We start from the raw sequence: 23,885 nt of genomic DNA on the forward strand, positions 1-23,885 counted from the left end.
ATGACTGTCTTAGAATGTACATAGAGTGTACTAATTGCATGTAATATTTTTGATAGTAGTAAGGCTGCTAGTAGATTTACCCTTGCTTTTAGAAACAAAGAGGAAAATATTTGCCTATACTAGATCTCTCTGAAATTTCTACAAATTTAGTTTGATTTCTTTATGAAATACAGTTTAGGGTAGAAATTAATAGATTAAAATTCTGTACTGCAAAGGAGATTTTGCGCTTTTCTTATAAGTTATGATAGCATTTCCCTATAATGCTCTCAGGTTCAATAGTATAGATTGGAATATAGGCCAAACCACATTACAGTGAAGTTCATCTGGTACTTTTAGACACTAAAGCCCAATGTGGGCAGGGTGCAGTGGCTCATGCCTATAATCCCAGCACTTTGGGAGGCCAAGGCGGGTGGATCACCTGAGGTCAGGAGTTCGACACCAGCCTGGCCAACATGGTGAAACCCCATCTCTACTAAAAATGCAAAAATTAGCCAGGCGTGGTGGCGGGCACTTGTAATCCCAGCTACTTGGGAGGCCAGGGCAGGAGAATCACTTGAACCCAGGAGGAGAAGGTTGTAGTGAGCCAAGGTTGTGCCACTGTACTCTGGCCTGGGTGAAAGAGCGAGACCCTATCTCAGAAAAAAAAAAAAAAAAAAAAAAAAAAAAGCCCAATGGGAAGGTCCAAAGACAAGTCCCATTTGTGTAAAATCCTATCCTATAATAATTTGCTTTTTTTTGTGGGACTGACTCTTGTACGTGTGATTAAAACTGCCTTCAAGTATTCTTGCTTTTTGAAGTAGTATTTTTTTTTTTCTTCACTTATGCCAAGTTAAATGTTCCTTCCATAGTGTTCTTTTATGTGCATGACTGAAGCTGAGGCTTGGTCTGTCTCCCAGGTTTGAAAGTAACTTAGAGCTGTTTTAGCACTCAGCAAAGAGAGAGATTTGCCTATAAGACAAACTATAAGAGGTGCCTATAAGACAACCTCCACATTAAAAGTTCATTACAGGCTAAAGATTCTTAGAACATGGCAATATATAAAGAAAAAACATCACTCCCCACCGCCAAATAAAACCCAAACATTAAATAGGCCCAGAGTGGTGGCTCACTCATATAATCCCAGCACTTTGGGAGGCCCAGGCGGGCAGATCACTGGACATCAGGAGTTTGAGAACAGCCTGGCCAACATAGTGAAAAATACAAAATTTAGTCAGGCGTGGTGGCGAATGCCTGTAATCCCAGCTACTCAGGAGGCTGAGGCAGGAGAATCACTTGAACCCGAAAGGCAGAGTGGTTGCAGTGAGCAAAGATCACACCACTGCACTCCAGCCTGGGTGACAGAGCAAGACTACGCCTCACAAAACAACAACAAACAAACAAAAACATTAAATAGTATCACCTGGGAAAGGCTAAAGATGTAGGAGGAAAAAAGAGGAGCTGGATAATTTTACATTTACCAAAAATTTAGTTGTGGACCGTTCCCGTTACATATCAGCAAGGATGACAGGTCCTATGATTGCTGTAGTTTGCATGCTGTCTGCAGAACTAGGCTTGGCGTGGTTTATGCCTGATGATTTAGATCCAGGGAACTGGGAAACGAAACCAGTGCAGAAAAAGAAAAGTGAAGTAGTAAAGTACCATAATGTTTTCCACTTGGAAGATAGCCTGAGGATCAGCTTTGAGAAAGAGTTTCTTCAGTGTAGGATTCTCAGAATGGAGCATCGTGAAGAAAGGAAAGGCATCAAAAAGTCTAGCTGAATTCCTTTGCTCTTAACCACCCTACTCTTGGAAGAACCAGAGATGACTACTGGATACCAGGGATCACAATAAAATATGTAGTGGCATTTGTTCCATACCTGAAGTGTTTGATTCAGTTCTCAAGCTCCTGTAAAAATAAATAGCACATTTCAAAAATTTGCCAGCATAACCACAAATATTTAGACAAGATTTACTAGATATAAAATAACCAGTCATTCTGTAAATGCTTTGTGGGTGGTAATGAAACATGTTTAGCAAGCCTAGGCCATTGCTGATTATAGAACATATGAGACTAAAATTACCTAAATTTCTGCAACATATGGGCTATTCAATCTGTAAAAGCCGTAAAAATTTATTGTACGTAATAATATGTAATCTATTCTTATTATGTCTATTCCAGTCACTCCATAGGCTGCTGGCATCCCCAACACTGCTGCCTCCTTGTCCTTCCCTTAACAGGCTGAGAGAAGTTAGCTGCTGCTGCTGAGCCGCGTAAATAAGGTTAATTATGTTGGGAATATAGGGTTTCAAAGAGACCTGGGGATAAATTCTGAAATGGATGGTTAGGAGAAATCACCAACTAATGGTAACTTCTTTACCACCAAGTCTGTGGCCTTACTAGGGGTGGCCACGCTTGGGAATCTTGCAGGCAAATAATGTACCTTATTTACATTTAATAACATTTCTTATGGTTTGTTGGATAAAAGAGGAGGCTAGCAGTTTTTTAGAAGATTTCACTTTAAGAAATGTCTTTGGATAAAGAAGCTTATTTTCTGTGCTCCTAATTTTTAAAATTGATAATAATTAAAATACTTATTTCCTTAACCTCATTGGCATACTAAAACATAAACTTAAGTCACATAATTTTCACCAAATTCTTATTTCTTGATACATTTTCAATAAATATTTTGGAAATATTGAATAAAACAAATAGTTTAGGAAGAAAAATTGTCTTAGCTATTATCCTATAAAATAAACATGCAAAGACATAATTGTGATCCATTTTAAGGGGTCTGGCAAATACACCCAGTTCAAGTTCTACAATGGATCTTTCAGAAAGTAAATGTTAAAACAGTAATTTTCTATACAGTTTGCAAATAAATATTCATATAGTCTTTATCAAATAGATCTGGTGACTTAAATGAAGGTTAAGCTTAATGATAAAAATTTTCAAGAGACTGAGAAATATCAAGTAAATGTGCTTTGAAGAATAGATGCAAATTAAAATAAAGCCTGCCACTATCCTCTTTAAAACAAAGGAAAGAGCCATGGTAGGACTACTGTCAAGATATGAGAAAAAATATAAATACTTTATAAAGTAAATTCTTCATTTCTAAAGGACCTAAAGTGACAGTATAGATAAGTTTAAGTCTCCAACATTTTTCACTCATCTAGATTTAAGATGCTCAATTTAAATTTTAAAGACTAGTAAATATGAGGGCAGAATATTCAACAAGATCATTGTTTACTTTTTTTTTTTCCCCTGAGACGAGGTCTCCCTCTGTTAGCCAGGCTAGAGTGCAGTGGCTCTACCATGGCTCTTTGCAGCCTTGACCTCCCAGCTCAAGCAATCCCCTTGCCTCAGCCTCCTGAGTAACTGGGACCTCAGGTGTTCACTACCATGCCCAGAAAATTTTTTCTTTTTTGTAGGGACAGGGTCTTGCCATATTGCCCAGGGTTGTCTTGAGCTCCTGAGCCCAAGCGATCCTCCTGCCTGGGCCTCTCAAAGTATTGGGATTACAGGCATGAGCTGTTGCACCCAGCTTAATTTTTTATCAGTGTTCCAAAGTACACAGTTATAAAGTGTCACTGAAATCCATGGTTTTGGAAAAGAAAAATAATATATATAACTTATTTTTCAACCTCACTAGCATGATTAAATCTTACTAATGTCTCTGCAATACAGCAGTAGTGAATTCCATTCTGTTCTTAAAATATTACATCTTTCATTCATAATTAACATTCTCAAATTAGACTCTAGCTAGTAATTATGTTCCTGATGCAAATAGGCAATAAAAAAGAAATCCATGCTTTATTAAATTGGGCTTAAGAGGATTACTTGTAACCAAAATTTGTTTTGTTTTGTTTTTCATCTATTTATTTCTTTCCAGTAGAGTCAGCTGATAAATGGCGTAGGGAGCTGAGAAGGGAGGGGTGAGACCTTGACTAATTTGAGATTTGTTAATTCTCAAGATCTTTTATATCTTTAAAATTCCGTGATTTTTGCTATTTAGGGATCCATTTTTTCATCATTTCTAATAGTGATCATAACAGTGAGACTAATGAAACAGTACTTGCTGAGCCTTTTTCATCCTAACAATTAAAGTTATTCTTATAATTTTTAATATTTTAAAAAGCAATTAAGGGGTAGTATAGAAAAATTCTCAGAGTGAATGTCAGCAAGATTGCTGACTAGAGACCCCTGGCATTCATCCTTCCCCCACAAGAAAGGACCAGAGCAATGAATAAACTGCTAAGATGTGACTGCAGTGTCAAAGGAAGGTCACTGGAGGACAGCTGGGGAACAGAGACATGTCTGTGGTGATGGAAAGTCCAGGAGGACAGTGTGAAGGCACCTATATCACCCATGTGGCCTAAATCTGCCCAGAGTCAGGGGAGACTTCCCATTGCAGGGAAAAGGTAAGCAGAAGAGCCCCACCAGCCCCCATTGCTACCAAAAACACCTACAGTCCTTACAACAGGAGAATCCCACAGTCCTCACAAGCCCTGAGCCTAGTTTTGGGAGTTGCTAGGAATTCACACAGCTACATTGCCCCAGGTTAAGAGCACAAGGTATGCACTTCCTACTCCCCAATCACCACCTGTGAGCCAAGCTGCTGCTTGAGATCAGAGCCACCTCTGGAGAGTAACCTGCTCTGTGGGGCCACTAGCCACTGCATCTCTCCAGCCCTAAGGCTCCAACTCCATTCCACGAAGCCCACAGTGGCGGCTGAACACCACAACACCACCTGTGCAGAACCTGGGCCAGGATCTGCTGTGGCTTTGGTCTCACATAGCAGGGAAACCAACCCTCACTGCTGCACTTCTAGCCAGAGGGAGAATATGACAGTCTTATCCATGGAAAACCCACCCTTGAGCCAGCCAAACTGCTGCATACATACCCTCAAGTGAGAGAGACCCCTGAACCTCTAAACAACTGATATACCCCTGGGCAAGCAGAACGGCTGTGTGCCTGTGCTTAGGACATGAAGAAACAATTCCACAGTGCCTCCATCCCCTACAGATATGTTCCTGGCCTGCCCAATGACCCTGCACCCAAAATCAGGGCCCGAGACACAGTCCTGCAGGTTGCTTCTGACAGGCATGCCCTCAGGCCAGCCAAACAGGCAAGAACCCCTATCCTGGACCAGAGAAACAGCCCCATAAGTCCCCCAGGTGGACATGCCCCAGGCTGCCAAGCAGCCCTGTATCCACATATCAGGCCTCAGAAACAGCCCACAGGCTGTCCCCAGTGGGCATGTCCCTGAGTCAGCCAAGCAGACTTGCACTAGTGTTCCAGATTTGAGAAATGGCTCTGTGGGCCACCCCCCGTAAACATGCCCGCAGATCACCCGCACCCAAGCAGCTGTGCACCCACATCCCTGGTGCATAACTCTGAGAAACACCAGGCCTAAGAAACATTTCTGTAGGCTGCTACTCACAGACAACAACTGTGTGATCATGCTCCCGGCTGCATTAACAGCCCATGGCCCCAAACCCAGCAAGCCAGACCCCAGGTTGGCCAACCCACTGTGTGTATGTGCCTGTCTGTCCCTGATCTGAGAAACAGCCTGGTGAGCCCAACCCTGGCAAAACTGCACCACTGATGCCACAAACTCTCTAAGCCCAGGCCACTGAGAAACTTGCAAATGCTGAAGAAACTACATGGAGACTGCACTATTGCATCCACTTAGAACCAAAGCCAACGCAACCCACTGAACTGACATCCCAAGACCCATTCATACAAATAAGTCTTTCCCTGTGACACTACTCCATAAAATAGGAAGAGGCATTTTTTCCATTAGATGCATAGAACTCAACATAGGACCACAGGATACATGACACTTCCAAAGGAAAACAATAATTCTCCAGTAACAAACATCAATAATAAGAAAATATATAAAATGTCAGAAAAAGAATTTAAAATAATAATCTTAAGAAAATTCTTAAGATCAAAATCTTTTCCAGATAAACCAAAACTAAGGAAATTCATCACTAGATTGGCCTTACAAAAAATGCTCAAGGGACTTATACATAGAAATGAAAAGATGATAGCCACCATCATGCAAACATGCAAAACTATAAAACTCCCTGGTAGCGCTGATACACAAAGGAGAAAGAGAAAGCAATAAAATCTTATCACTACAGAAAATCACTCAACTGCAAAAATAAACAATAAGAGAAGAAGTAAGGAGCAAATGATATACAAAACAACCAGAAAACATGTAACAAATTGACAGGAGTAAGTCTTCACCTATCACTAATAACCTTAAATGTAAATAGATTAAATTCCCTACTTAAAAGATATAGACTGGCTGAATGGATTTTTCTTTTAAATGACCCAACTATATGCTGCCTACATGAAACTTACTTCACCTGTAAAGATACATACAGACTGAAGGTGAAGAAATGAAACAAGATATTCAATGCAAATGGAAACCAAAGTCAGGCAAGATTAGCCATATTTATATCAGATAAAACAGACTTTAAGTCAGAAACTGTAAAAAAAAGATGAAGAGAGTAATTTTATAGTTATAAAGGGATCAATTTAACATGAGGACATAACAATTGTAAATACACATGTACACTGGAGCACCCAGATTTATAAAGCAACATTAGATCTAAAGGCAAATATAGATTCCAATACAATAACAGCTGGGGACTTCAACACCCACTCTTAGCCTAGGACAAATCATCTAGACAGAAAATCATCAAAGAAACATGGAATTTAAACTAGATCACAGACCAAATGACTTAACAGACATTTATAGAACATTTCATCCAACAGCTGCACAGTACACATTCTTGTCATCAGCATATGGAATGTTCTCCAGGATTGACTGACTGTATGTTAGGACGCAAAACAAATCTCAAAAAGTTTATCCAAAAATTTTTAAAAATTTAAATCTTATCAAGTATTTTGTCTGATCACAATGGAATAAAACTAGAAATCAATAACAATAGGAACATTCAAAAGTATACAATACATAAAAATTAAACAACATGCTCCTAAATGAAAGGAAGAAATGAAATATGCTATCTAAAAATTTACTGACACAAATGGAAATAGAAACACAATACACCAAAACTTACAGGGGCACAGCAAAAGCAGTATTAAGAGTCAAGTTTATGGTAATAAATACCTACATCAAAAAACTAGGAAGATGTCAAATAAATAACCTAATGATGCACCTTGAGGAACTAGAAAAGCATGAATAATCCAAACTCAAAATTAGTAGATGGAAAGAACTAATAAAAGCCAGAGGAGAAATAAATGAAATGGAGACTGAAAAAAACCCCCAAAATATTAACAAAACATGATTAACTCATTCTATGAGGCCAGCATTGCCCTGATACCAAAACCAGACAAGGACATGACAAAAAAAGAAGACTACAGGTTAGTATCCCAGATGAATATAGATGACAAAATCCTCAACAAAATGAAACCCACAGAACTGTCCAACACAAGGAGTAAACATTAATGTAATGTAAACTATGGACTATAGTTAATAACAATGTATTAATATGTGTTCATTGACCGTAACAAATGTACCACATGTAAGACGTTAATAGAAGATACCATGGGGGATTGGTAGGAGGGCGCAGTGGGATGTGTGTGTGGAACTCTGTGCACTATTTGCTCAGTTATTTTGTAAATCTAAAACTGCACGCAAAAAATAAAGTTCATTATTTTTCATAATTTTTTTTAAAAGGCATTAAAAGCGAATCTAATGGTTTAGAGCATTTGTTTTGGGCAAGGAAAGAAGTAGCTGAAATGATTCAGTTAACTTTGTGAGATTTTGATTTGTGGTATGTTTTTGAAGTATTAGACAAGGGTTGGGGGCACTGGATTTGAGACATAAGAATGAAACAAAACATAAGGAAGACATCAGAGTGACCAGACCTGATCAATGATTATTTAAGACAAATTGCTAAGTTGGATGGATTCATTTAATCTCATTTTTTAAAAGAAATCTTACTCTTTTCTAATAAAGTCATACTCATGTATTGTAGTGAAAGGTACGTTTTCCACTGAGCAGCACCTGCACATACCCTTCTGCATCTTATATTCCTGTATCCCTTTCCTATTTCTGACTAATGGTTTCTGTTTTTCTCTTCCTACTTTACTCTCACTCTCTCCTGTTGTTGTTGTTTTTTTAATCCTTGTACTTTCTCTTCTAACACATCAGACTTACAAGTTGCCCTTCTGTCATCGTTTACTTATGCTGAAATAGCTTAGTGGTTATCATTTAAAAAAAAAAAAAAAAAAAAAAAAAAGATCAGTGTTCTGGGGAGAAATTTATTTCAGTGACTTCTGTGCCCTCAGTAAAAGTAGGAAAATGTCTGTGGGTGATAACAGCAATTCCCACATTGAACCATATTTTTTATCTTTTTGAGCTCCTGGTCCTGGAAGAAATCTCCCTGGAAGATTCCTGGTGAGCCTATAGTTCTTTCCACAGCTATAAAAGCAGAATCCTTAGTTTGACTGTAGGGCTTCGGGAGAAGCCATTGTGAGAGAGGGAATCCTTGCTTGATAGATACGACTGGTTTCTCCTAAGGAAATGGTTCTCAAACCTGAGTATGCATTAGAATCACCTGGAAGTCTATTAAAACACAGAATTCTATGCCCCATCCCCAAGCTTATGATTCAGTAAGAAGGGGTGAGGCCTAAGCATTTACTTCTTTAACCAGTTCCCAGGTGATGCTGCTGGTCCGGCGTCCTCATTTTGAGAACAACCAGTAAAGAAACCTTAGATAGTTAATGATGCTTTCCTTGAGCGTCAAAAGCCAACACTTTGAATGTCTTGGCACTTGTATATAGAGGCTCTGGGATTGTGAAAAATGCAGTGCTCAAGCAGCTAAAGCAAACTACTCTGATTTCAAGGTTTGTGGCTCTCCTAACGATCACCCATATTCCTTTGTTTCCCTTGGCCTTTGTTAGGAAAGAAGACTTTTTAGAAAAACCAGCTTTGAGTAGTTAATCCTCAGCTGAATAAGATATTTTTGTGTATATATTTATTTATATGTATGTGTGTGTGAAAAAAATATATATATAAAAAAATATATATATATAAAATATATATACATATATTTTGCAACAGGATCTTGCTCTGTCACCCAGGCTGGAGTGCAGTGGCTCTTTCATGGCTCACTGCAGCCTCAACCTCCCCAGGGTTAGGTGATCCTTCCACTTCAGCTTCCCTAGTAGCTGGGACTACAGGTGCATGCCACCATGCTCTTCTAAACTTTTGCATTTTTTTGTAGAGATAAGGTTTTGCCGTGTTGCCCAGGCTGGTCTTGAACTCCTTGACTTGAGCGATCTGCTCACTTCAGTCTCTCAAAGTGCTGGGATTACAGGTGTGAGCCACTGCGCCTGGCCCTATGATACATTTTTTGTGAGAGGAGCCATTTTAAAGAAGACACTTTTTTTTTCTTTAATCTACACTGTTAAAAATGAATTATTAGTGACAATAATGATCACTAGTGACAAAAATGATCATTTGTTGAGCAACTAATGTGTCCCAAGCCCTCTGTGTACTTTCATCACTATGCTTCTCAGAACCTTACAAAGTCCCTAGTGTGTTTACTGTTTTCATTTCAGTATACTCTTCTAAGGAACTCCCTGGAGCACACTTATATTTGACTTTAGCATGCATTCTATTATTCATTTTAGCAGATCTTCACAGTGGTTAAGATTACATTATAAGAAACATGAAAGGTCTAGACTCCTGGCAGGAGAATGCTTAAAGTCTATCCAGGACAAAACATTACAAAAGATGTAATGTTCATTTTTGAGAAATTTTGCAAGGACAGACTTCACAATGTACAGAACCTACAGAAACTGGTTCTGTTGTTTATCAATATATAATAAATAAGTATTTTTATTTTTTATTTATTTAAGAGTCAGTGTCTTGCTCCATCACCTGGGCTGGAGTGCAATGGCTTGATCATTCTCACCACAGCTTCAAACTCCTGGGCTCAAGTGACCCTCCCACTTTTGTTTTAGTGACAGGGTTTTGTTAAGTTGCCCAGGATGGTACTCCCATTGTAGCTTCCTCAGATGGGATTACAGGTGTGTGTGCCCAGGTTATTTTTTTAATTGGTTGCTATATTACCTAATAATAAAATTTTCCTCTGTGTTAAAGTAATTTTTAATTTAAATCTACTTTTTAAATGTAGCTTTCTGTGAACTTCCTCATACATTTGAATATGGTCATTGTCACCTATTAACATTCTCCTATCACCTCCATTTTTTTACTACACTAAAAATATTTAATCAGTTTCGTGCTCTTTTCCCCATTTCTTCTCTAGGTTCAGTTTATTGGGTAGTATAGTGGAAAGATTACTTTAGACATCCTGTGTGGTACAGAACCATGTTTGTACTGTATTTAATGTGAGTCAAATCTACATTAGGTTTTTTGTTCAGTTTGCTTGAACCTATCCTCCTCCCTCTTTCCTTCCTTCCTCCCACCCTATATTTTATCTATGTCTACACCTACATGTATTTTGAACAGTTACCATGTGCCTGGTATTGTGAGGGTTTTAATATCAGCTATTTAATCCTTACAGCAATTCTACATGGTAGATATTATTCTTTGAATTATTTCTTTGACATGTTACCATAAGTAAAGGAGTACAAACATTTGGGGTGTGAATTGAATTGACAATCATTTATAGTGACACCAAGAGTGTTGTTGACACCTAATGAAAAGCTAACTGGTAATTGCTTAACTAGTATTTCTTTAATTATTAGTGAGGTTGATTCTTTCTCAAGTAGTTGTCTTCTGGAGTAAATTTTCTATTTATGTTCTTAAATAGTTTGTTAATTGGATCCCTTATAAATTCCTACAAACTACTTATATATAAAGGTAATCTATTATACTTTTTTCGTTTTTTGGTTTTTTTTTTTTCGAGATGGAGTCTTGCTTTGTTACCCAGGCTGGAGTGCAATGGCGTGATCTCGGCTCACTGCAACCTTACCCTCCTGGGTTCAAGCAATTCTCCTGCCTCAGCCTCCCGAGTAGCTGGGATTATAGGCACCAGCCACCACACCTGGCTAATTTTTGTATTTTTAGTAGAGACAGAGTTTCACCATGTTGGCCAGGCTGGTCTCAAACTCCTGACCTCATGATCCACCCGCCTTGGCATCCCAAAGTGCTGGGACTACAGGCATGAGCCACCACACCCGGTCTATTATGCTTTCCCCGCAACTGTGTTGTCATACATTTATGAATGTATTTTTTAAAATGATTTATTTGGCAGAGATTTGTAATTGTTATGCAATCAATCAACTTGGAACTCTATTCCTCCAGAGGTTCACACTTGCTCAGGTCTCTGCTCAAATGGCCTTGACCACCTGTATAAAATATCTCTCCACCCTCTTCTAATCACTCTCACTCTCTATTCTCTCTCTCTCTTTTTATTTTCATCACAGCACATTCTAGCTGGCATAACATATTGTATTGGTTTATTATCTGTGTCCCCCACTAGAATAAAACACTTCATGAGATAGGGACTTGATAATTTTTGGTGCTGTATCCCCAGTGCCTAGTGCATAGGAAGTGCTCATAAATATTTTTGAGTGAATGATGCAAACTCTGCCATTGAATTACTTTTATTGCATCAGTGGACAATAAATGATCTTTCCTCTGTAAATGAGGCAATGATACCATTCCATTTTCTTCTGGCTCATTATAGTTTTAAAATAATTTACTCTTTTCCTATATGAAATTTTTTTATGGTACATCATAAATCTTTGACCAACATTTTCCTAGAATTTTGCTTTTTCCATGCTTTTTTTTTTTTTTTTTTTTTTTGAGACGGAGTTTCACTGTCACCCAGGCTGGAATGCAGTAAGTAGCATGATCTCGGCTCACTGCAACCTCTGCCTTCTGGGCCGAGTAACTGGGATTACAGGTGCCCGCCACCACCCCTGGCTAATTTTTGTAGTTTTTAGTAGAGACAGGGTTTCACCATCTTGGCTAGGCTGGTCTTGAACTCCTAACCTCATGATCTACCCGCCTCAGCCTCCCAAATGCTGGGATTACAGGTGTGAGCCACTGCACCCGGCCTCTTTCCATGCTTCTTTTGAATTCATATCAGTTTGGATCTATTTTTGTATCTTTTTTTTTTTTTTTTTTTTGAGACAGGCTGGAGTGCAGTGACATGTTCATAGCTTACTGTAACCTTGAATTCCTGGGCTCAAGAGATCCTCCTGCCTCAGCCTCCCCTGTAGCTAAGACTATAGTCATGTGCCATCACACCTGGCTACTTCTAAATTTTTTTTGTAGAGGCACGGTCTCAGTAAGTTGCCCAGGATCGTCCTCCCACCTCAGGCTCCCAAAGTGCTAGCATTACAAGCATGAGCCACTGTGCCTGGTTATGTTTTTATTTCTATATTCGAAACTTTGCACTGGTAGTTCTGATGGCCATTTAATTATAACATGGCTTAAGATTTTATAGGACTGAGTAGCCCTTAGACATTTTTCATCCCAATTGTTTCTTTGAGATTTTTTTCTTTAACTTTTTACTATGGAAAATCAAATATGCTAAATTAGAGAGAATAGTATAGGAACTGGAAAACTTTTTTTTGAATGCATAATAGAATATTTTTTAACAATGCAAAACAATGATCCTAGCATTTCTGCTTTCCTTTATATTAGGCAGTCTTTGTAAGTCCCAAGTTTATAATGAAAATATTTTCACCATGTACAAAATAGTTCCTAAAATTATAGTAACATATTACCAATGTTCCTCTAATTCACCAAGCCAGTTTTGAGCCCTTCTCTGTGTCCAGCATGTGTTCTAAGAGGTGTGAAGGATACCATACCAAGAAGAGGCTCCCTGCCTGCAAGGTGCTTATAATCCAGTTGGGTAGATAGAAACTTTAAGTGAAAGAACTGGAGACTATCCTGCTATCATCTTAGCTTTATCCTCTGTAAAAGCCAATGACAGACAGCTTATAAGATTAAATACATAACAAATGAAACAGAGAAAGCAGCTAAGAGCCTGCAATAGGTGAGCCAGAAACAATAGTCTCCAAATGCATGATTAAGTATCTGTCAGCACTGGCACAGAACAGGGAGACTGACATTTTATCCTCAACCAAGCCAGGGAGGTGGTCATACCTAGTGCAATGCTAAGCACTCAACTGGTCAGTGAATTTTGTAAAACAGTTTTAAATGTGAACCTAACGGTCCAGTTTCTGATTTTTGTTGTTGTTGTTGTTACATTAATAAGTTCTTTAGTGGTGATTTTTGAGATTTTGGGGCACCCATCACCCAAGCACTGTACGCTGTAGTCAATGTGTAGTGTTTTACCCCTCACTCCCCTCCTACCCTGTTTCCTTGAGATGTTTACCCCTATCTTTTCCACATCCTTTTTTTCTATACAATTTTATGATTTCTATGAGATATCCTATTGAGATGTTAATTGGTATTGTATTTGTATCTACTTATGCAGAAGAAGAATCTAATTTTCCTTATTCAAGTTGTCTTTTATTTTTGCCATTAAAGTTTTGTAATTCTGTTTATATAGATAAGAGTAGCAGCCTCACTAAATATTTGGTTTTTGTTGTTGATGTTGAAAAATACACCCTTTTTTCAGTATATTTTTGGCATGTAAATTAAAACTATTTTTTGTGTTTATCTTATAATCTGTAGCCTTCCAAAAGAAACTAAATTTTTGTTGTTTCTCAAATTTTCTAAATATGAATTGCCATTTGCAAAGAGTGATTTTAAAAATTCATAATTTTCTTTGTATTTCTGAGTCCTATCAGATTGCTAGAAACTTTTATATCACATAGAAATGTTAATGGGAACACACCTAATTTGTTCTAAGTTTTGTTTTTGTTTGAGACAGGGTCTCACTCTGTCACCCAGGCTGGAGTGCAGTGGCACAATCGTGGCTCACTGCAGCCTTGACCTCTTGGGTTCAAGCCATCCTCCCACCTCAGCCTCCCGAGTAGCTGGGACTACAGGAATGCACCACCACTCCTGACTAATGTTTGTAGTTTTTGTAGAGATGGGCTTTTCAGCATGTTGTGTTCTAAGTTCTAAATAGAACAATTATAAATTTCTTCATTAAAAATACTAGAGGCGGCCGGGCACGGTGGCTCACACCTGTAATCCCAGCACTTTGGGAAGCCGAGGCAGGCGGATCACGAGGTCAGGAGATCGAGACCATCCTGGCTAACATGGTGAAACCCCGTCTCTACTAAAAATACAAAAAAATTAGCCGGGCGTGGTGGCAGGCGCCTGTAGTCCTAGCTACTCAGGAGGCTGAGGCAGGAGAATGGCGTGAACCTGGGAGGCGGAGCTTGCAGTGAGCCGAGATTGTGCCACTGCACTCCAGCCTGGGTGACAGAGCAGGACTCCGTCTCAAAAAAAAAAAAAAAAAAAAGTATAGGCTCTGGTTTGTCGTAAATATTCTTTATTGTGCTAAAGGAAAACTCACTACTATGTGGATCTTTTCTGTGATCAAGAATATCAAGTTTTATCAATGTATTTATAGTATCACGGCTTTTCTACTCTTCTATATTTTAATAATGATTAATATTAACTGTTCCCTTAATTTTATACTAAGCTTGCTGTATTTTCCCTGCTAAGATTGTAAGATTTTAGCATTTATTGTCACAAGTAGAATTAACTTTTTCCTTTTCTCATTACTGCACTTGACTAGTCTTTAAAAAAGAAAAAAGCAAAAAAGTTATTAGTTGGAAGTGTAGAGAAGGATAAGGGATACATAGAGAACATGTATAGAGGAAAATATAGAGAAGTATAGAGATGTACCTTTAATAAAATTAAAAGTACCCATAATCACTATCAAAGTCAATATGACTCCAACTTCTAAATATGTGAACACTGTGATTCTATTTTCTTTCCTTTTTTTCTTTGAGACAGAGTGTTGCTCTGTCGCCCAGGCTGGAGTGCAGTGGCACGATCTCAGCTCACTGCAACCTCCACCTCCAGGGTTCAAGCAATTCTCATGCCTCAGCCTCCCGAGTAGCTGGGATTACAGATGTCCACTACCACGCTGGACTAATTTTTTTAGTAGAGACGGGGTTTTGCCATGTTGGCCAGGCTGGTCTTGAACACCTGACCTCCGGCGATCCACCTGCCTCGGCCTCCCAAAGTGCTGGGATTACAGGTGTGAGCCACCGCACCCGGCCTCTGTTATATTTCCTGAAGCACATACAACAATTGACATCAGGTAGACAGCCCAGAATGCCAATTGAGAAACATGAGAAGTTGGGAAAAAAAAATTAGCCAAGGTTGAACCAAATGTGGGTCATTCAGAGTTGACTATATCATCATTCAGTTACACTACATCTGTCTCTGAGAATCTTCAGTGGCAGATGCCTGAGTTAAGAGACTAAAGCACACACTTCTTTATTAATATTTTATGTCTTAGAATTCCTTTGGCATGTTCCTGCCTCACATACCTGGATTCTTCAGCCTCGAGAGCCGTGCTCTGAAAATCAGGTGTCTTTTCTTCAGAGGTCGTATTCTCCATCTCCTTGGATGTATTTGCCTCACTTTCTACTGGAGTCAAGGTAGTTTGAAAATATCTTTTACCTTCAAAAGTCAGTGTTATGTTTGAGATGGTGACATGTTTTGAGGATTCTTTCAACTCACTCTTACTTTTTGTATCTTGTAGACACCCAGGCTTCAGAATGTTTTTCAATTTTTCCTTTAAAAATAAAAAGCAGCAGCAAATCAGGTAACAGAAGAGCATCAGGTAATAGGTGTTTGTGGAGCAGTATCTAATACAGGCAGCATTTCATTCATCATCACTTAACACCTGTGAGGAGTAGTAAGGAGGGAGAGAGGCTTAGAGTGGCACGACTATGGGGAGAGCCCCAGGTGTGTTGGCGGCAGGCTGTGTGGGAGCCAGGGCCTGCCCCACTGCAGCCTGACACAACATGTTCCCAAGCTCGTGTTGTCACCTCACAGAAGACAGTTGGCATCTCGTTACAGCACAATAAATGTTTCCCAGAAATGCCACTGATTCCCCAGTCTGAGTTTGGTCTTAATTAGAGCATCTGATAGGTTACAGGGGCCAGGGGCTCATAATATAAAAGAGATTTTTTTTTTTTTTTTTTGTCAAAAGACTTAGAACCTGTATCTAAAACTTAATACCCTAAAATCCCGCCCTGCTCCTAATTTCCCAGTTTCTGTTAATGTATCACCTCTCCTAGCCACTCTCTGATTTGCTCAGAATCACTCAGGACTCAAGGCAGTTGGTCAGCAGGCCCTAAAGCTGGCTTTCTAATGTCCTTCCTGTCCGCACCTTCTTCTTTCCACTGCCCCTGCCTAGTCCATTACTTCTTGATATGGTTTGGATGTTTTGTCACTTGAAAATCTCATGTTGAAATGTGACCTCCAATGTTGGAAGTGAGCCTAGTGGGAGGTGTTTAGGTCTTGGGGGCAGATCCCTTGTGAATGGCTTGGTGCTGTCCTCACTGTAATGAGTGAGTTCTCACTCTGAGTTGATGCGAGATTTGGTTGTTTAAAAGAGCCTGGCACCTTCTTCCTCTCTCTTTTGCTCTCTCTCTGGCCATGTGATGTGCTGGCTCTCCTTCTCTTCCGCATGACTGTAAGTTCCCTGAAGCCCTCGCTTGAAGCAGATGCCAGCATTGTGCTTCCTTTACCACCTACAGACCCATGAGCCAATTAACCCTCTTTTCTTTATTAATTGCCCAGCCTCAGATATTTCTTTATAGCGATGCAAGAATGGCCTAATATACCTCTACTGCATTTCCTTTAAAATGATGTAATAATTTTCTTCCTTAAAGATAAAACTTTTCCCTGACAATGAAAGTCATACATATTTATTATAGCATATTTGGAAAATCCTATAATGAATAAAGCTAAAGGTAGAATATTATTGCTTGCCAAGGCGGGTGGATTACTTGAGGCCAGGAGTTTGAGACCAGCTTGGGCAACATGGAGAAACCCCATCTCTACTAAAAATACAAAAATTAACTGGGCATGTGGTGGGCACCTGTAATCCCAGCTACTTGGAAGGCTGAGGCATAAGAATCGCTTGAACCTGAGAGGTGGAGGTTGCAGTGAGCTGAGATCTCGCCACTGCACTCCAGCCTGGGCAATGGAGTGAGACTGTCTCAAAATAATAATAATGATAATAATAATAATAATAATAATAGTAATAAATTATTGCTTGTATGATGCCACTGCCCAGAAACAACTACTCCTGTGCACATTTCACTCTGATCTTTCTATTTATTTTGTTTATGTCTACTTAGATCATCTTGAAGTTCTGTCTCCTACCTTTTTCACTTAACATTTTATTATAAGCATTTTCCTCCTGTCATTAAAAATTGTGTAGAACTATTTGAATTTTTCCTAATTAAAAATTAGGTTTTTTGTTTGTTTGTTTGTTTTTTGAGACAGGGTCTTACTGTGTCGCCCAGGCTGGAGTGCAATGGCGTGATCTCAGCTCACTGCAACCTCCACCTCCCAGGTTCAAGCAATTCTCCTGCCTCAGCCTCCCAGGTAGCTGGGATTACAGGTGCCCACTACCACACCAGCTAATTTTTATTTTCTAGTAGAGATAGGGTTTTTCCATGTTGGCCAGACTGGTCTCAAACTCCTGACCTCAGGTGATCCGCCCGCCTTGGTCTCCCAAAGTGCTGGGATTATAGACATGAGCCACCGTGCCCAGCCCTACCATTTTTCTTTTCGTGTGTGTGTGTGTGTGTGTGTGTGTGTGTGTGTGTGTGTGTGTGTTTTGAGTCAGGGTGTGACTCTATCACCCAAGCTGGAGTGCAGTGGCACGATCTTGGCTTATTGCACCCTCTACCTCCAAGGGCCAAGTAATCCTCCCACCTCAGCCTCCCTAGCAGCTGGTACTACAGGCATACACCACCATGCCCAGCTAATTTTTGTATTTTTAGTAGAGATGGGGTTTCGCCATGTTTCCTAGGCTGGTCTTGAACTCCCAAGCTCAAGCAATCCACCTGTCTTGGCCTCCCAAAGTGCCGAGATTACAGGTGTGAGCCACTGCACCGGCCTTTTTTCTATTGTGGACCTAGAGGAAGTTTTTCAACAGTAGTCTTCAAACAGATCTCTTTACCTATAATCCATCCTGCCATTAGATTAATCTTTTAAAAACACAGCTCCTTCATTCCCTTACACAGGAGACTGTGGTCACTAAGGTTTGCCCAAAGAGTTCTCACTTTAAATTTGGCTCTCAAGGTTTTTAAGCAACTTTCCAGTCCTATTTTCTACTATTCTCCATATATATTATCCTCTAGCCCAACTGAATGAAACATTTTTGGACATGACTCTGTGTTTTTCCACTCTCTGGCCTTTTCTAAAGCCATTCATTTTGTTTTGTTTTTTATTATCCTATTTCCATCCTCATGTTTACCCATAGAAATTCCATCCCATCCTTCAAGGTACTGGGTACTGCTATATATTTTTAAACCAGAAAATAACCCTTACATTGTATTAATATCCTTATTTTAGAAGTGAGGAAACTGAGGCTCATGTGGATTATGTGACTTGGGCGAAGTCACACAAGTAATATGCTGCAGGTTGAGAGTCTAACTTGGTTCTGATTCTGATTCCAAGGTTCTTTCCATTTTGGATGCTGGGCTAAGATTTATGTTAACGGTTGTCACTGCCTATTTCAGGAGACATCTTACAACTCCTTTACACCAGGGTTCAGAGATCGAATCTCACTATTAAAATTGGGTTACTCAGAGTAGGTAGGTTCCATAGCATTTTGATAATCAATGTCAGCTAACCAAGAAGTGTGATCTTGGTAATCACTCTAGTTCTCAGTTATTAAAACATGAAAGCCTTCAGTGACACGTACCTTCTCCTCTTGCCTGGCCCTGATTAAGTCATTGTTTTCAAACACCACTGTGACTCCCGAGCAGTTTGTAATATCAGAGTTGTCTGTGACTTCTGTGGCTTCTCTGACTTCTATGACTTCTGTAACAATTCTTATATCCGGGACCTCTGGGACCTCATTTTCTGGAAGGTCTGTGACATCTGTGATGTCGGTGATGTCTGTGAATTCTGAGAAATCTATGCTGTCCCTGACATGTTCAGGGCCTCTACCTGCGTACATGTACGGGGTCAGGATGGCTGTGAATGCTGTGATATCCATCACATCCGTGGAGCCTGTGACGTCTGTGCTATTCGTAATTCCTGAGAGACTTGAAACCTCTGACACTTTGGAAACTTTGGCTTTCTCCTGATTCAAGAGGGAGATGAGGGCCACCCATTGAGAAAACAAGGTGTCCTGTTTACATGCAGAAGTGCAGAGCTGTAAGTAGTAGGCTCGACCACTCACCAGCTTTACTTTTAGGCGCATGTTCTCTGCGTCATGCACAGAAAGAGTCACAAACTGCAGAGGGAGAAACCTGCAAACAAGCACACAGTAACATCATCTGGAAACCTGATTGGAGGCTTATAAAAAGGCCTTTCTTATATATATAGTTGTTTGTTTGTTTGTTGGTTTGTTTTGAGATAAGGTCTCACTCTGTTGCCCAGGCTGGAGTGCAGTTGTGGTGTGATCATGGCTTACTGGAGCCTTGACATCCTGTGCCTAAGTGATACTCCCACCTCATCCTCCCAAGTAGCTGGCACAACAGGTATGTACCACCAACGCCTGGCTAATTTTTGTATTTTTTTGTAGAGACAAGGTTTCACCACGTTGCCCAGGCTGGTCTTGAATGCCTGGGCTCAAGCAATTCACCTGCCTTGGCCTCCAAAAGTATTGGGATTACATGTGTGAGCCACCATGCCCAGCCTCTTTCTTATATTTTGTAGTAGTTTGAAGAGTGAGACTCAAGACACCCGACTTGTCTCCCAGATAGATCTGGGTAAGGGCTCCTGAGGACCATCTCATCTTAATCATATACCTAAGGCTCTGATGTATAAAAATGTCAGAATAGGCTGGGTGCAGTGGCTCACACCTGTAATCCCAGCACTTTGGGACTCCAAGGTGGGTGGATCACCTGAGGTCAGCAGTTCAATACCAGCCTGACCAATATGGTGAAACCCCGTCTCTACTAAAAATACAAAAATTAGCTGAGCGTGGTGGTGTATGCCTGTAGTCCCAGCCACTCGGGAGGCTGAGACAGGAGAATCGCTTGAACTGGGAGGTGGAGGTTGTAGTGAGCCAAGATCGTGCCACTGCACTCCAGCCTGGGTGACAGTGCAAGACTCCATCTCAAAAACAAAACACATCAGAATGGCAACTATTTATCATGAGAAGGTCTCCATTTAAATTAATCCTTCAAAATTAACTTAAAGTCAAGCAATTTGCTCATGATCATAGACCAAGTTAGAGGCTGAGACAAGACCAGAGCTAACTCTGTTGGAAGCTGGGATGCTATGAAAGAGGAGGCATGTTCTAGAAAGGCAGTTTATTATGAGTCTTTAGTTCCTGTTAATTAGATTTAGTTTTTAAAAAATTAACTGCCTGCTTGATATCCACTGTCATACATTATTTCACCCGTCTTTAAGGATGCTCCTCTTTGTCATTTGCAGCAGGGAATGCGAGTGAGATGCTCCTTTGGTGCAATTGTCATCAGTGTTTCTAATTTCAGATCCGCAGGGGTAATGCACGTATTCTGAGAGATCTTTAACCTCTTCTCTTTGTAACTCACCTGGTGAGCACCAGTTTCTCTGCAGGAGGAGATGTCAGGAGACTTTTAAACAGAGGTTCTGTATCTTTCCGGGCACCAGGTGTCAGATGTGCCAGTAGCATCACATTAGGGATCTTGTGGGTGGAACTGGAAGAACAGATGCCTACGGTCACCCAGTTGGCTCGGTTATGAAGGTAAATGGATTCACCTCTCCTGTTAACCTGAGTGCAGAAAACAGGAAAAGGCATTATACGATGAAATGTGTGGCTTTGACAACCTTGCTTGCCTGAGAAGTGGAAGAGGGCAGGAAATAAAGGAGAAATGAACCATGATGTATTTGTTCCTTCACTTGCTCATGCTAATTCTTGGAGATACCACAGGGAACATACACAGTCTCTGACCCATGGGGGTCTACCAGGGAAGGCAAACATTAAACAATTTAAGTATGTGACTAATTATTACTGTAAGAAGTGTTACCAAGTACAAGTTCAGGATGTTACAGGAGCACATAACAGAGGACTTGACTTAGCTTAGAGTGGGGAGATAGGCAGTGATATTCTGGTAACAGCTGGGTCTTGGAAGGTACACACATTTACACATAAGTTTAAAATGTTACTGACATAAAAGACAAGCAGCACACACATTTACAAATAATATGCAATATTCTTTAGTCTTTAGTTTAAATTCCATTGAGCCAATTGATAAATTCCACAAACTCTTGCCAAACTCTTATATTTATAACCTTAGAAGTATAGACAATAGTAAAATGTAGTAAAAGAATAGGAACAATGAGTTTTGAATATTTGTTGCCTTTATTTTAGATGTAAGTTTATAAAATTTAATTTTTAAGAATTTAATTTTTTTTTTTAGATGGAGTCTTGTTCTGTTGCCCAGGCTGGAGTGCTGTGGCATGATCTCGGCTTACTGCAACCTCTGCCTCCCGGGTTCAAGTGATTCTCCTATCGCAGCCTCCTGAGTAGCTGGGATTACAGGCACGTGCCACCAAGCCCGGCTAATTTTTGTATTTTTAGGAGAGATGGGGTTTCATCATGTTGATGGGGCTGATCTCAAACTCCTGACCTCAGGTGATCCACCCACATCGGCCTACCAAAGTGCTGGGATTATAGGCATGAGCCACCGCACCTGGTCTATAATTTATTGTTTAAAAAGGCTGTGTTTAACAAGTGACTTGCAAATTTCCTGAACACTTACCAATCGACCAATTCCAGCACACCCCTGGATATGGGGTCATGAAAGTCTCCCCAGAGGAAGAGACCTCTAGCTGATACCTGAACCATGTGGGAGATAAACTGGCTGGGTGGAGAGGAGAGGTTTCCAGGCAGAGGAAGAGCATGTATAAAACCTCCAAAGTCCAAGAAACTTGGCCAATAAAATCTCTGCCACTTGGTAGAAGAAGAGACTGGAGGATGGGCAGACAGGGAAATGAAGGAAGGCAGAGAGGAGCTACACTGTGGTTTCTCAGCTGTATGATAACTGGTTCAATTAAAAAATACATCATTGAAAGAAAGAGGATATAGCTCACACTATTGATAACCTACCCAAACTGTGCCCCTCTTCTTCCGGATTAACAGAATCCTGGTTTTGTCCAATATCATGGCTCAGGGATAATGACCCAGCTCAGGGATTAAATCCTGATTAACTTAAATGGGTAGTGGTGGTTCCGCTCCACCCCTTGCCAGTGACTGGTTTCAGCAGTGGCATGTGACCAGCAAGACATAGAGGGGTCTCCTCCAATCCTGGAAAACCTTTCTCAGAGCTACCAGGAGACAGAGCCACCAGGATGAGATGAATATCTTCTACTGCTGGCAGCTATCATTGTCCTGTTTGGATGTGATGCCCTGAGGGGAACTGGCTTGAAGGTGACAGAACAAAAAAAGAGAACGTGAGTCTTCTACTGGGAGTGAGCTGATGCCCTGGGGCTCTTTCACTCTATTTGAGATAATTGCTTTCTTTTTAATTTTTTAAAAAATATTTATTTGTTTGTTTTTAGAGACAAAGTCTTGTCTTGTCATCCAGGCTGGAGTGCAGTAGTGCCATCCTAGCTAACTGCAGCCTGGAGCTCCCGGGCATAAGCAATCCTCCCTCCTTAGCCTCCCGAGTAGCTAGGAATATAGGTGTGCAGCATTGCACCCTGCTAATTTTTAAAAATGTTTTTAGAGGTGGGATCTCCCTTGTTGCCCAGGCCAATCTTGAACTCCTGGCCTCAAGCGATCCTCCCGCCTTGTCCTTCCAAAGGGCTGGGATTACAGCATGAGCCACTGTACCCAGACTAATTGTTTTTCTTTTTTCATTTAAACCTGTTCAGTCAGGAATCTTGGTAACTTACTGCCAAAGACATGCTAACCAGATGGGGTTGTGCAATTTGAAGGATACGACTTACCAAATTATGATAGGGGGCTACATCTGACCTATAGACTGCTAACTACCCCCAGTGTTGGACAAGTACTATGTAATTTCGTTAGAGTGTGCAAAAGTTAACTAACTTGGAAAGGGCACAGGATGAAAGGTGGAAAAGTAAAAACATGATTAGTAGGAAAGAAGTATGTAGAAGGTAAAGTACATCAAATCATGACTTGTTACACGTGTTCTAGGGACATCACTAAAACATTAGATATTTTGGGAGGCTTCAGCTCCTGCCTGTGGTATACTGGAGGTGGGTAGCTCACACTAGTACTCAAGTATGAGTGCAGAGAATGTGTTTATGGAAGATGAAGTCTCCTTACCATTTTTTTTTTTTTAGAACAAGGAGTTTAGTTTTATTTTCTCTGTGCATTTGCAAAATACTCAGGACCAACATAAAAAAGAAATACCTCCTGTGGAAAAAGTTACATTAAAAAGGGGAATGGGGTGGGGGTGCTGAAAGGAATTAGTGCCTTAGCCCCAAGGAGCTACAGCATCTCTAATTGTTCCAAGGAATCAAAAAGATATTGGGAAGATGTAACAGGAGGAAGAAAAATGTGAATTTACTGAGGGAGGGGGCTCCAAAGCAGGTCTCAAGGGGCAACTGGTGGCTGGGGAGTGGGTCTGGGTGAAGGGAGAGGCTGGTAGCCATAGGGTGTGGGTCGTGCAGGGCCAGTGTACACATGAGGGGGGCATCAGTGGAGGAGGTCCACGCATACCATGTGGAAGCATGGGACCTGGGTGACCCATGGTAGATCCGAATGGAGACCCTTGGGGGGCATGCCGATTGGAGGAGGTCCAGGATGAGGCATTCCAGGTGGTGGTTGGGGTGGTGGCTGCTCCCCAGAGCCTGGGGGTC

General features: G+C 40.5%; 1 protein-coding gene across 9 annotated transcripts in view; it reads right to left on the reverse strand.

Moving 5' to 3' along the window:
- Positions 1–23,885, reverse strand: part of FAM71D (family with sequence similarity 71 member D) — a 40,921-nt gene that overhangs the window by 6,686 nt on the left and 10,350 nt on the right. For 4 of the 9 annotated variants that reach the window (XM_017961657.3, XM_017961658.3, XM_017961660.3 and 1 more), the window contains exons 4-7: positions 20,627–20,826; positions 18,823–19,375; positions 15,422–15,669; positions 1,857–1,885 (exon numbers count right to left, since the gene is read on the reverse strand). In XM_017961657.3, the coding sequence (XP_017817146.2) occupies positions 1,857–1,885; positions 15,422–15,669; positions 18,823–19,375; positions 20,627–20,826 (1,030 nt within the window). Of the gene's footprint in view, positions 1–1,457; positions 1,599–1,638; positions 1,886–15,421; positions 15,670–18,822; positions 19,376–20,626; positions 20,827–23,885 lie in introns of those variants that run through there. The other 5 variants (XM_031669105.1, XM_031669106.1, XM_031669107.1 and 2 more) reach the window with 3 other exon arrangements.

The sequence above is a fragment of the Papio anubis genome, chromosome 7, assembly GCF_008728515.1.
Source record: "Papio anubis isolate 15944 chromosome 7, Panubis1.0, whole genome shotgun sequence".
Lineage (NCBI taxonomy): Eukaryota > Metazoa > Chordata > Mammalia > Primates > Cercopithecidae > Papio > Papio anubis.